The sequence below is a fragment of the Brassica napus genome, chromosome C1, assembly GCF_020379485.1.
Source record: "Brassica napus cultivar Da-Ae chromosome C1, Da-Ae, whole genome shotgun sequence".
Taxonomy (NCBI): Eukaryota; Viridiplantae; Streptophyta; class Magnoliopsida; order Brassicales; family Brassicaceae; genus Brassica; species Brassica napus.
The window spans coordinates 20,327,295-20,342,149 of NC_063444.1; the positions used below are offsets into that span (position 1 = coordinate 20,327,295).

The 14,855-nt window shown below is 36.3% G+C and overlaps 1 protein-coding gene and 1 pseudogene across 1 annotated transcript; one reads left to right on the forward strand and one right to left on the reverse strand.

The window, feature by feature from the left end:
- The first annotated feature begins 5,515 nt into the window (after window positions 1-5,515).
- On the forward strand, window positions 5,516-6,879 carry LOC106349038 (GDP-mannose 4,6 dehydratase 2-like). The gene has a single exon (XM_013788916.3). It carries the CDS (start codon window positions 5,639-5,641, stop codon window positions 6,719-6,721), a length of 1,083 nt encoding a protein of 360 aa, XP_013644370.1. The 5' UTR covers window positions 5,516-5,638; the 3' UTR covers window positions 6,722-6,879.
- A 700-nt stretch (window positions 6,880-7,579) lies between these two features.
- LOC106350806 lies at window positions 7,580-9,240 on the reverse strand (annotated as a pseudogene).
- Window positions 9,241-14,855: the final 5,615 nt, after the last annotated feature.

The window sequence follows — 14,855 nt, forward strand, 5'->3', positions numbered from 1 at the left end:
CACATATTAACATATTATAACATTAAAAAATATAAAAAACATACTATTGTAATAAAATATAATAATTATCAATATAATATGATTAATAAAAATATTATGTTTATTTATAAAAAATTAAATTAGTTGAAAGTTATAATTTTAATAAAATTTGTTATGAAGATTTTTATTAAATTTTTTTTAAAAATATTTTATTTCATTTTTTATGTGTATATTTTATATATGTGTGTGTATAAATGTTAAAAAATTCTAATAAATAGTTAGTTTAAAGTTTTTATAAAGCAAAATTTGATATTGTTTGGGAATTTTAATTAATACTAGATTTTGACCCGCGCTTCAAAAGCGCGGGTTTTTTTCCAAGTAATAATAATGTTTGATATGAATTATTATTTTAGTTTTGATGTTTCGAAGTACATTATTAAGTTACAAAATTATATAATTTATAAAATATTTTATTTTAGAATTTATACGTACATTCTTATGTTACAACGTCATCATTTCATTTTGTGTGTTTTTTGTAAGAGTTATATGTTACAACGTCATCATTGCATTTTGTGTGTTTTTTGTAAGAGTTATATTTGTTGAGTTGATGAGACAAAAATTTTACTTGGCAGATTTTGAGCTAATCTAATAGTATATAATTGTAGAATTTTTAATAGTTTTAGCAGTGTTTTCATACGTGACCCAAACTTACAGTCTCAGAAGTAAATCATGTGATTCATATATAATCTGGTATAAATTTTGTTAAAACCTTATATATAAAAATCTGATAAAACTCGGTTAAAACGTAAAAATCTATCATTGACCCACTATCCAATATTGGTTGATCCGATAAAATCCCATATAAATTGACTCGTATTATGAGTCTCTTTGTTTAACCTATTTTAGCTAACTGTTAACAATTTATTTTTATCAAACAAAATACATTAATTTTATTTATAAATATTATGACTTACAATATTTTTAAACTATAAATCAAAATTTATTATTTCATCTTTAATATTTTGAAATTTTATATTTTAAAAGTAAAGTATATTATAAATATATGAATATGTGTTATGATGTATGTATAATTATTTTAAAATAGATCACAAATGATATATATATATATATATATATATATATATATATATCATGTAGAACCGTTTACACACGTTGAAAACCAGAATATAGAACTTACATTAATTCTTACAAAACTGTAATAAATTATATTCATATTTTAGATTATAAGATATTGTATAACAATATAAGTATGTTTTGTCAAGAAAAAAACTTATATAATCAGCGATATGAACAACAGTTCAACCATGTATATAATTTTAAGGGAATATATATATATATATATATAATTTTAGTAAATTTAATTACGTAAGAAATGAATGTATGAGTACCAATAAAGTGATACAATTCAGAATATTTTTCTTAGCTAAAATATCTTCAAAATCTATTCTAATATATAGCATTTATGATCGATATAAATTTGAATATTTATATTCTTAATGTTGGTAGGATATATTTATTAACAGTAAATAGGTATGTTTGGTAAGTTGCTAGACAAAAGAATAAATGTGTACATCTCATCTAAATTTTAAAATGTTTTGCGAGAACCATATCAACATGATACAAAATCAATTTGGTAGATTAATTGTAAAAAAGCTAATAGTCACGAAAATATATGTTTTTGCATTTATTTATATATTTTATTTTAAATTAAAATTCATTTGGAAGAATTTAATAATTTGTGAGAACCATTAATTATATCATATAATATTTCATGAATCTGACAATATATAGATTTATTAAGTTTAAAAAATTATAGTTTTGAGATTACATATAATCTATATAGGGTTTAGGTGTTTTTGGTATTGGGTTTAGTTTTTATTTAAAACTTAAAAAGATGGTGAGATAAAAATAATAATGAAAACAGTGTTTTGTTATCTATTCATGTAGCCTACAAAAATACAAAGTGGACCAAAATATTGATTTAATTCTTATAGTCCAAAATGAATCTTGAGTTAGTTGTGGACCTTGTGGCATGTATCAAAAGTAATAATAGTCTATGTGCTCTATAACACTAATGGTTTTTATGTGAATAAGTCAAATTTGAATAAGAGTATTGACATCATATATATTGCATTCTCCATTGTCCATAGTTAAAGAGAAACATTAAAAACACGTTAGGCAAACATTTGACATTGCAGGAGCATTTCCATATTTTTGTGTATTATAAGGTCTACCAAATAAAATATAGAAGTGGTTAGGATTTGATATCAACGTGTATTAAAAATGTGGGCCTAATAAATAATAAGTTGTGATTAAATTATTGTTAGAGAAATATATGGTAACATATTGTTAGTATAAATTTAAGGTAAGACCAAAATATTAGTAATCTAATGAAAGAGTCCAAACAACTTGTATAAGTAGATTTTTTCAGAATGATTCTATTTTAATAGAATAGATATAAAATATGTATATATTTTTATTTATAATATTTCCATTTTAAAATTTTAAAATATTTTTGAAAATAATTTTATATTTATTTTTCTATCCGCAACCGCAAACGCTAGCTGGAACCAGATTTTGATTTTAAGAGGTTCAGAGCGGTTTGGAGCAATTTGTAACGGTTTGTATGATTGTTTCAAAACACTGTCAACCGCTACCAACACAAAAGTTGCATTCGCGGGTTGTAACGGAAAAACCAGTCAGGCGCTTAGTGTGGTTTTCTTACCAAATTGTACACATTACAAATATTTTTTAATTAATCAGAGACATTTGTGTCGAATCTCAGCTAATTCTCCAAAAAGACAGTAGCAATGAATAATCCGATTCCAAATTATCAAATGAAACTTGAAACATAGCTCTATGTCATCTAGCCAAGTAGCAATAGCTTTATTTCCACTAGAGATCGAACTCAAAACCGAAAGTTTACGTTTACCCCCCAAATTAGCCTTTTATCCTTCACCTACAATCAGCCCTGATGACTTCTCAACGTAGTCCGGTATAATCCTAAGCAATCATATCCAGCAAATTTATTTTACATTATCGTAACATATATTGCTCTCTTTCAAAAATTTGTCTACAACCCAAGAAATTTCCTTTTCTTTACTTTTCCACAAGATATTTGCCATCTTTCTCCCCTTCTAATTCTTGATAAGTTTTTCTATTACTACCATCAATTGTACCAATACCATATTGCAAACTAACCAATATTTGGAAGTTTATATACTAATTTGACTATATATTATGTTACTATACTGTTTTGAATATTGTCCTAGGGCAACATTATCGCCGTCGTTAGCTTTAGTCCTTAGGGAGTATATGATTTAATTTAAATCAAATTTGCATCATATACGCTGGGACGCGTCCGTTTTGTCCTTAGCTAACATATTTTTTTTTGTCCTTAGGTGATACGTGTCGGCAAGGGAATGGTGGAAGAGTTTTCGTTAGGGCAAAATCGAATTGGGATCGAGATCGACATTTCTCGTCTCTCTCCTTCTCTCTCGCGGCGATCGAAAGGGCGATTTTGCTCTCAACGGCACATCTCCTTCGTGACGGTTCTCCCGTCGACGAATCTCCTCCCAAGTCGTCTCCTCTCGACGGATCTCCTCCCGAGGCATCTCTCGGCGGTTCTCACCATGGATCTCTCGGCGCATCTCCTTCTCTCTTGATTCTCTCCGCGGTTCTCTTGGCGGATCTCTCAACCGTTCTCTCTGTGATTCGAAGGTGAAAGGGTATGTGTTCCTCCTCCTTATGATTTGCATGTAGTTGGTTTATGTTTTCGATCTACTTTAGCTGAGGTTTGCATGTATTTAGACTTTGATTGATTTGCTTGCTTTGCAATAGATTTAGGGATTTCGTATCATATATTTTCGTCTCTTTAGTCTTTGAGAGTGTGGTTATTAGATGATAGTGGTATTATGTGATGTTATCGTGTAGATTTAGGGATTTCGATCGTAGATTATAGTTGTGATATAGATTGTGTACGTGAGGTGAGATGAGTTTATCGATTCAGTAGATGTGTAATGTGTTCTTCGCATTTGGTAAATGTGTTCTGTTATCGATGAAACTGAGATGTGTGATTATTTGTTGTTTATCTCATGAAACTGAGATGTGTGTTCTTATGTTTCCGAGGTTATTAGGTGAGGTGAGGTTCGATCACCAGGATTGTATTAGCAAGGAGATCAAAGAGAAACAACCATTTCCTCCACAGTTGAAGGTAAACTTCTTTCTCTTCAGCTCGAAAGTAATGTAGTTTGTATAATACTTGCTTGTATGTTTAGCTACTATAAATGTCCATCTGTAATAGGAATGTATTCACGAGGAACCGGAAAACCAACAATTGTGTTGGAGGCGCATTTTTTGGAGCACCAGGTACTATGAACGATCTTAATATTCTTGATCGATCACCTGTTTTTGATGACATTATTAACGGAATAGCACCACAAGTCAACTTTTATGTTAATGGTCATCCGTACCATTTGGCCTATTATCTCACTGATGGGATTTATCCTGACTGGACGACTTTTATTCAATCTATCTGTCTACCACAAAGTGAGAAACATTCATTATTTGCTAAAACCCAAGAAGCTGTACGGAAAGATGTTGAACGTGCCTTTGGAGTCCTGCAAGCTAGATTTGCCGTCGTCAGAAATCCATCTAATTTATGGGATAAACAAAAAATAGGAAATATTATGAGAGCATGTATCATCCTCTATAATATGATTGTCGAGGATGAACGGGCAGCAAGGACACAATATGTGGTTCCTGGATTTGAAGAAAGTGAAGAGGAAAGATTTTCCGTCAATATGCCTTCGCCTCTCGGCAATACAATGGATCGTCGAACGAACGTTCGCAATAGACAAGCCCATCATAATTTAAAAAATGATTTGATTGAAAATATATGAACTAAATTTGGACATCTTCCAAATAACATGTAATTTATAAGTTTTTATGAATTTAAAAATGTTTGTTTCCTTTTAATTATGTTTTTTTAATTTTTTTTCTTTTTTTTAAATTTTTTGTTGTTGTAATTTTCTTTTTCTTTCAATTTAATGTTAAACTTCTCTTTTATGTTTTATTTAAAATGTATCTTTTATATCTTATCACACATTAAAATAAATATTATAAAATATGCTAAGATTTTTTTTTTGTCTTACCAATAATCAACAAATTTACAAAAGTCCTTAAGCATTTGTCCCTAACTAAAAAATAATACTAATTTATTCTATGGACAAAATTTTGTAGAACCAATAATGTTGCTCTTATAGTATTTTTCTGTAGTTTTTTTTTTTTTGGATCAATGTATTCTTCTGTAGTTATCATTATGCCGCCAACAGTTTAAACAAAATAGAATAACTTGCAAATGATTTGAACTGCACGTAGTATAATGTATGCGAAAATAAGTTAAGGTTCATGATTGTTTGACCAGAAAAATAAGTTCACCAATTAAACGTGTTAGGCGTAAACATGGAAACGAATCGCATCAGACAGCAATGAGATTTAATTAAAAAAGACACGACGATGATCTGACCATAATAATACATTAAATGACCAAAATACGCTCTTCATCTCCGAGAAGGTCTTATATAAACAAACGAAACTGAGAGCCCAGTTTCAACACAGATCCAAAATAAAACCATCAATGGCGTCAGAAAACAACGGATCCACCGCCGCGGAAACGCCGAGGAAGGTAGCACTCGTCACCGGAATCACCGGCCAAGACGGATCGTACCTGACGGAGCTCCTCCTCGAGAAAGGCTACGAAGTCCACGGCCTGATCCGCCGATCATCGAACTTCAACACCCAGCGGATCAACCACATCTACATCGACCCGCACAACGCCAACAAAGCCCTCATGAAGCTCCACTACGCCGACCTCTCCGACGCATCCTCCCTCCGTCGCTGGCTCGACGTGATCAAACCCGACGAAGTCTACAACCTCGCCGCGCAGTCTCACGTCGCCGTCTCCTTCGAGATCCCTGATTACACCGCCGACGTCGTCGCCACCGGCGCTCTCCGCCTCCTCGAAGCCGTCAGATCTCACACCGTCGACAGCGGTCGTACCGTCAAGTACTACCAAGCCGGGTCTTCCGAGATGTTCGGTGCAACTCCACCACCGCAGTCCGAAACGACGCCGTTTCATCCGAGGTCTCCCTACGCCGCGTCGAAAGTCGCTGCGCATTGGTACACTGTGAACTACCGTGAGGCTTACGGTCTTTTTGCCTGTAACGGGATCTTGTTCAACCACGAGTCCCCGCGCCGCGGAGAGAACTTCGTGACGAGGAAGATAACGAGAGCCTTGGGGAGGATCAAGGTGGGTTTGCAGAGGAAGCTCTTTCTCGGGAATCTCCAGGCGTCGAGAGACTGGGGGTTCGCGGGGGATTATGTTGAAGCGATGTGGCTGATGCTGCAGCAAGAGAAGGCGGATGATTACGTTGTGGCCACGGAGGAGTCGCATACCGTGGAGGAGTTTCTTGAGGTTTCGTTTGGGTACTTGGGGCTGAACTGGAAGGATCATGTGGAGATTGACGAGAGGTACTTCAGGCCTGCTGAAGTTGATAATCTTAAAGGAGATGCTAGCAAGGCTAAGGAGGTGTTGGGGTGGAAGCCCAAAGTTGGGTTTGAGAAGCTGGTGAAGATGATGGTTGATGAAGATCTTGAGATTGCTAAGAGGGAGAAGTTGCTTGTTGATGCTGGTCACATGGATGCTCAGCAGCAACCTTGATTGAGATCGAATCTGGTTCTATAGAGTTTGAAAGTTTCTCTTTTTTTTTAATATATTTTTTTTTTGCTTTGATGATTGTTTTTCTTGTCGTTTTGGTTCTAGTTTCTTGTCGTTTTATATAAAGCATAGTGGATTTTGTATGAAAAGGACAAAAGGAAGCACATCCTCGGTTCTTGCAAGTCTCTGTCTCTCCCAAAGTTACATCAAACAAAGTTGACTCTTTTGCTTTCCCATTCGAATGAGCTCTTAGTCCACATGAAAACATTACATAACTCAAAGATATCACTTAACATTTTAAAGTTGCATCTGGACTCTCTGTCTCAGACACAAATCAAAACTTGCATTTGCGAATATAGTACTGATCACAGAAGCCACATAGTTTATAGTCAGCATTGAACCACATGGAGAGCGACAAAACGCTCCGTTTCCACATGCTATATTTTACTTTACAAGATGAAGGGTTATGTTATGAAACTCACATTGAAATTGAAATTGAGATGGACATGGAACCTATAAAAGTTAACATAGTATCTATAGTACAAAAAGATTCAAGTATGATAGTACATGAGGAACATACATACGTTTACTCAGTACTACTAACTAGTTCTATACTTGAATCATACCAAAAAAAAAAAAAACTTAACGGATTCAAATCTATATATAAAGAAACCGAATGAAATATAGGGGTTATTTATGCTGAATTAATAGTTCAGTTCGAAGTTCTTTTTAATGATAGATTCAATTTTAAGTTATAAATTTATAACGTTCAATAATTAAATGAATTTACTTATGCTGAACAAACAAATATCTGTCACAAAAAGATGATGCAATTTCTCTAAAATTGTTTTTTTTTTCATATATCCGAAGCCAGAATGCTACCTAAGGTAGCTCGAAGCCACCCAGAGCATAACGTAGATTGAATTTTAAGTTATAACGTTCAATAATTAAATGAATTTATTTATGCTGAACAAACAAATATCTATGTCACATAAAGATGATGCAATTTTGTAAAAAAAAAAAAAAAAAAAAAAAAGATGATGCAATTTCTCTAAAAATGTTTTTTTCATATATCCGAAAGGAGGGGGGGGGATGGGGAGGGGGAGGAAAGAAGAGGGCTAGAATGCTACCTAAGGTAGCTCGAAGCCACCCAGAGCATAACGTAGCTTATGAGCGAAGACATGACTTCGAAACCTCTTGGTCCTTTGATGAACGGTGGGATCACAGATACCATCAAGAAGGTCCCAATCAGCCACGAGAAGACGAAAGATCCCGTCCTGTTTCATCACAATGTTCAACATGATCAGGTGCCAAAATGCAAAGGTTTTTTGGGAGTATGATGAGCTTTGCTTATTACCCGTAAAGGAAAGACCAAAGCTGGATGAAGTAAAACGTAGGTACTACTGATAACAAAACCTGCAGAGTCGGGAACAGAACCGTCAGAGCGCCGAGAACTGCGAACGTGACTGCCGTTTTGACAAGAAAAGCAGTGGGAGGAGCTTGGAATCTCTCGAAAACAAAGTTCACAGCTTTGGACTGCCTGCCTCACTTGGCGCACCTTTTTCGTTATGTCGATCTTTGGGTTTTTCCTCTCATGGAACTTTTGCATGATGATCTTGTCATGAGCTGATTCGATGGCGTCAACACTAGGTTTGTGACCGGCGTACTGCTGAATGAGAAAGTTCCTGGCGCCTTGAATCTCATCCTCGAAGGCCATCTTGCTAATCCCAAGGCGTTTGTATGGGTCTGGGAAGAAGAGTTAAAGACTTGAGAGCTTCTCTGAGATTTACCAAACCGGTCTGAACGATATCGGAAGTGAAACCTGGGCGGAGTTACAGTTAACCCGGACGCACTCATCATCTCTCTCTGGTAAAGACGTCGGGCCTTTTCCTTCACAACAAGAAACTGAATCCCTAAATTCTATAAAATTATCACAATCGCTGATCAACCAATTACACAATCACTTTGCATTCTAAACCTACAGCTAAAGCTAACATTCAACGAGTTATACAAACTGAATAATAATCATAATACAAAGTTCGATTGAACCAAAAGCCAATTCTTATGTTAACACAATACAATTCGGAAGCAGCTTCCAGGTAAAACCAAACATAGGAGAAGAGACTGTATCGCCGATGAAAAACAGCTTCACAACACCACTTTCCCTTTCCCTCCTCCTGGAAGTGGAACCTTCCACAAAGACGAAACGAAACGAAACGCTACTCCCAAGAAGATAGATTTATATTTTTACTAATAATATATTTCAAGTCCGACGTAGTCTAGCTGGTTAGGATACTTGGCTCTCACCCGAGAGACCCGGGTTCGAGTGCCGTGACGGAGATTTTTTTTGTTTCTTTATAATTTTTCCAACTGAGAACTATATTGTTCATCATATATATATATACTGACCAACTGTTAATATAAGACTTGATATCAACTAAACAAGTAACCTGCTCCCAATTCGTTCTTGAGGTGATCTTGTTTCCACCTCTGTTTGCTTCTTCCTCACCCTCTCCAACTGAAAAGTAGCAGGAAATCGTAATTTTTGTCATATAAGTAAACGACAACAAACACACATCTTACATGAAACTTCTATCATTTGCATTGCTTACCAGAGATTACAAAGATCCACTTTATGTATAAGTTGAAATCAGAACGACCAGGGTAGTTGGTGTGAAGAACCAAACTTCTTAGCTCTGTGAGTCTGTACAAAAGATGGAGTCAGTGATAAATACAACATATCAACATATCAAGGGAGGGAACATATTTAATAAAACATATCAAATTTATATCATAAATACATCAATTTATGTGATTATCAATTTACAATAAAATTAAACCAATGGTATTGTAGTAAATTCAATTAATCTTTTGGCAATTAAGAATTTTATTATTATTAGATGATAAAAATTATAGAAAACACAAAAAAAAAATGTTTTCAGGATTTTATTTTTTGTAGAACTGATGTCATACAAAGAAATGAAAAACCTTTGGAATGTAAAATAATTTTGGCAATTCTTTATATGTAAAGTTACTAGTAAAATATTTATAGAGATTTTATCTTGATTTTCGAGTTCAGCAATCATAAAGTATTTTAGATTGTTGAATAAATGTCTTGAACCTTAGAGCAAAAACCTAAGAACTCTTAATTTGTATAGTTTTAAGTCTTGAGTAATGTATATATTGAAACACAAGAGTAATAAGAAGTCCTTCTCTTATTCAATCAATCAAGTAAACTCAATCAAGCTCTCTCAATCACACAACAACTCACACGCTTTGTCTAAAGACTAAAGCTTATTTATAAGGCAATCAAAAAATCCTAATCCTAGTTGATAATCATAAAAACATATTATGATCATTATCCAAAACAATTCATAAATCAACTAGGAATCAAATAATTTATTGCTCAAACATTCTCCCCCTTAAGCTTGAACTCACTCACATCTTCAACTCCAATCAATTTTCTCATTTCAATGAACTTGATTCTCCCAAGTGGTTTGGTTAATATGTCAGCTCTTTGTTCATTGCCGGGTACATGCTCAACCTCAACCTGTTCATTCTCAACACATTCACGTATAAAGTGAAACCTCCTATGAATGTGCTTACTCCTTCCATGAAACACCGGGTTCCTTGCTAGTTGGATCGCCGATTTATTGTCAACCTTGATCATCACCTTTTGACACTCCTCAATGAATGTGCTAAACCTCTTGATCTTATCCATGGAGATCTGTGTGGTCCAATCTCTCCACCTACACCAGCTCAGAAACGATACATCTTGGTACTTATAGACGACAATACACGTTACATGTGGACCATATTATTGAAAGAAAAAGGCGAAGCATTCGAAAAATTCAAAAACTTCAAGAAGCTTGTCGAACAAGAAACACAGAACAAGATCAAGGTCTTGCGAACAGATAGGGGAGGTGAATTTACATCTCATGAATTCAGTAACTTCTGTGACAAGAATGGCATAAAACGACACTTGACTGCACCCTACACACCCCAACAGAACGGATTGGTTGAGCGTCGAAACCGAACTCTCATGGAGATGACGAGAAGTGTTCTAAAACACTTGAGTGTACCAAACGAATTGTGGGGCGAGGCCGTTCGACATTCCACGTACCTAATCAACCGTGTAGCTACAAGGTCGTTGAACGGGAAGACACCATACGAGATGTTGCGACTGAAAAAACCAAACATCAGCCACTTGAAGATCTTTGGCTGTGTATGCTATGCGAGAACCGAAGCTGTAGGAAGGAAGAAGCTCGATGATAGAACAAGGATGCTAGTCCACTTGGGAACTGAACCTGGGTCAAAAGCCTATAGGCTACTGGATCCAATTACCAAACGGATAGTAGTAAGCCGCGATGTACACTTCACCGAGGATAAAAGTTGGAATTGGAATGAAACAGAGGAGAAAACAAAGCAAGTAGAGCATTCTAAACCGGGAGAGTTTGTTGTTCGTGTAAGAAATGAGAGTGATGAAGAAGAAGATGCTCCAGCTGAGAATGAAACGAGTATTGATGAAGAAGAAGACTACGAAGTTGAAGAAGAAGGTAATGCTCAACCTCTACGACGATCACAACGTGCTTTGAGAACACCTTCTCACCTTGATGATTATGTTCTTCTGGCTGAGATTGAAAGTGAGCGTCTACTGATGGTTATAAATGAGGAACCGTGGGATTATGACGAGGCCAAGAAGCTTAAGGTTTGGGTCGATGCGTGCAAAGACGAGATCTTCTCAATAGAAAAAATAAAACATGGGATCTAGTCTGTTTACCTGCGGGAGCAAAACCTATTGGTCTCAAATGGGTCTTTAAAGTTAAGCGTAATGCAGATGGAAGTATAAATAAGTTTAAAGCCCGACTAGTGGCTAAGGGATACGTCCAGAAGCATGGTGTTGATTATGATGAGGTCTTCGCACCAGTGGCTCGCATTGAGACAATACGTTTGATCATCGGACTAGCTGCTCTAAGAGGGTGGAAGATTCATCACCTGGATGTTAAAACCGCTTTCCTCCACGGAGACTTGAAAGAAGAAGTATATGTAAGCCAGCCACAAGGTTTCATCGTCAAAGGTCAGGAAGATAAAGTTTATAAACTTAAGAAAGCTCTGTATGGTCTACGTCAAGCACCAAGAGCATGGAACGTGAAGTTGAATCAGATACTGCGAGGGCTTAACTTCTACCGTTGTGCAAAGGAAACGTCTCTGTACCGTAAGGAAGTGGACAATGAGCTTTTGGTTGTAGTTGTCTATGTTGACGACCTGCTTGTTACCGGATCATCGCTTAAAATGATAGAAATCTTCATAAAAGAGATGGCTACTAAATTTGAGATGAGTGATCTCGGGATGTTAACCTATTATTTGGGCATTGAAGTACTTCAAAGAGAAGATGAGATCGTTCTTAGTCAAGTTCGTTATGCAAGAAGGATACTTGAAGAAACTGGTATGGCTTCCTGTAACTCTACGCATATTCCTATGGAGATGAACTCGAAGTTCTCAAAAGCAGCCGACGAGAGGAGTGTGGACAGGACAGAGTATCGCCGTAACATTGGGTGCTTACGCTACCTATTACACACTCGACCTGATCTCTCTTTCAGTGTAGGAGTACTCAGCAGATATATGCAAGAGCCAAAGGAGTCTCATGCTGTGGCATTAAAACAGATAATAAGGTATTTGCGTGGAACATGTACTCTTGGTCTCCGGTTTTGAAGAGGAGAAGGTGTGAAACTTGAAGGTTTTAGTGATAGTTCACATAACATGGACATAGATGATGGGAAGAGCACAACCGGGCATGTATTTTATCTCGGAAATAGCCCCGTAACTTGGTGCTCTACTAAGCAAGAAATTGTTGCGTTATCAAGCTGTGAAGCGGAGTTCATGGCCACCACTGAAGCGGCGAAGCAGGCTATCTGGTTACAAGAGCTGGTGTAGGTGGAGAGATTGGACCACACAGATCTCCATGGATAAGATCAAGAGGTTTAGCAGATCAAAACGCCGTTGCTTGTGGGAATGATTTTCTTGCTTGCTTTCCAAGCAAACAGGATACGCAAGCTTCAGTCTTGATGACGGTCTCTGGCAACCCAGTGACCAGCTCCTTTCTCGCCATTAGTTTCAATGTCTCGATGTTGACATGACCGAGACGGGCGTGCCACAAAGTTGATTCAGACGCTGCACTTATCTGAAGGCATTGTATGCGGTCAGCGCTCAAAAATACCTTGTAGAGTCGACTACCCGTTCGTGTAGTCCGAAGCATAAGGTCTCCATACTTGTCAAACAATGTTAGTTCATTGTTTTTCATATGAACTTCGCATCCAGCTTCTGTAGCTTGTCCCAAGCTAATTATATTGCTCCTAAGCCCCGGGATGTAGTACACATTATTTAATATCTTCTTTTCACCTCCATCAAACACAAACCGAATAGAGCCTTTTCCTCTAATGTCTATTCGCGAGTCATCTCCGAACCTTACTTTACCCGTCACCGTTTCATCGAGTCTCAAGAAGAATGAACGATCACCACACATATGGTTTGAAGCTCCATTATCAAGGTACCATATCATCTCTGTATCATGATTTGTCTCGAATATAGTAGGATTTACCTTCCTCTCGTTAAGGTACACGACTTCATGTACCATTAGTTCGTCAGCATCGTGAGTATCATCATCCTTTCCTTCCACAGCCTCATGTAATTTGAGCTTCTTGTCTGGACAGTCGCTCGTATAGTGACCTTGTTTATCACAGCTGAAGCACGTGATATGAGTTAAGTCTCCACCTCCACCTTGTCGTTGTTTGTAAGCCTCTCTTTGACTCTGAAACGTTGATCCAACACGGCCACGGCCTCTACCTCTCCAGTTAGATCTACCTCCTCGGCCACGGCCTCGACCACTATTATAGTTTCCTCCATGGTTTTCTTGACTTGTGTCGCCATACATTAATTTTTCTTGATCATCATGTGTATCTTCTTCGTCTTCTTCGGCGATCCTTTCTTCATATGCCTTCAAACGTCCGACTATATCCTCATAACTCGTGGTGTTAAGATCAAGAACTTGCTCAAGGGAGGCTACCATATGTATATATTTTTTCCTTGGCAAGCTTTTGAGGAATTTCTTTACAAGTTTGGGTTCTTCAATAGTCTCGCCCAAAGAAGCAGCTTTTGACGTGATTTCAGCTAGTTTTCCAGCAAATATATCAATTGTGTCATCATTCTTCATCTTGAGTCTATCAAATTCTGCCATTAGGGTTTGCAACCTTGCTTCTTTGACTCTCTCTGCTCCCACATGACGTGCTTGTATTGCTTCCCACACCCCTTTTGAAGTATCAATATCTCCGACTTGTAGAATTAGGTTTTCGGGTATGGATTGAAACAAGAATGCTATTGCCATGTTATTTTTCTTCTCATCTTTCGATCCAGGATCAATTGTTTCCCATACTTCACAGACCTTAAGCGCTATCTTCATTCTCATGGACCAGACCGTGTAGTTTGAAGAAGTTAACATCGGAAACTTGACAGTGGCTGGGCCGGTGTCTTTGTTCTTGACGATCGCTTCTTTTATGTCAGCCATGGTTATAGTTTCTTAATTAGTTTGTGATGCTCTGATACCAAAATATTGAAACACAAGAGTAATAAGAAGTCCTTCTCTTATTCAATCAATCAAGTAAACTCAATCAAGCTCTCTCAATCACACAACAACTCACACGCTTTGTCTAAAGACTAAAGCTTATTTATAAGGCAATCAAAAAATCCTAATCCTAGTTGATAATCATAAAAACATATTATGATCATTATCCAAAACAATTCATAAATCAACTAGGAATCAAATAACTTATTGCTCAAGGTTTCTTCAAGCTAACTTTAACAGTATACATATCTTTTTCTAAGAACATATGTTTTTTATACTTAAGTTGGTGGGACTTTTTTTTTTCCTTTTAGTTTATCATGTTTGCTAATACTTTTCTAACTTTTTTTTGGCAAAAATTGCAACTTTTAAACTCTATGCCGACTTAAATGCATGGTTCGTTAAGACCACAACTCTTCTCCGACGGAATTGGTCTCACTCGGGTTGTCTCGTTGATGTTTACATAATACATGTTTTTGGAATTCTTTAATTTTTCAACCTTTGGGAATTTGAGCTACTATT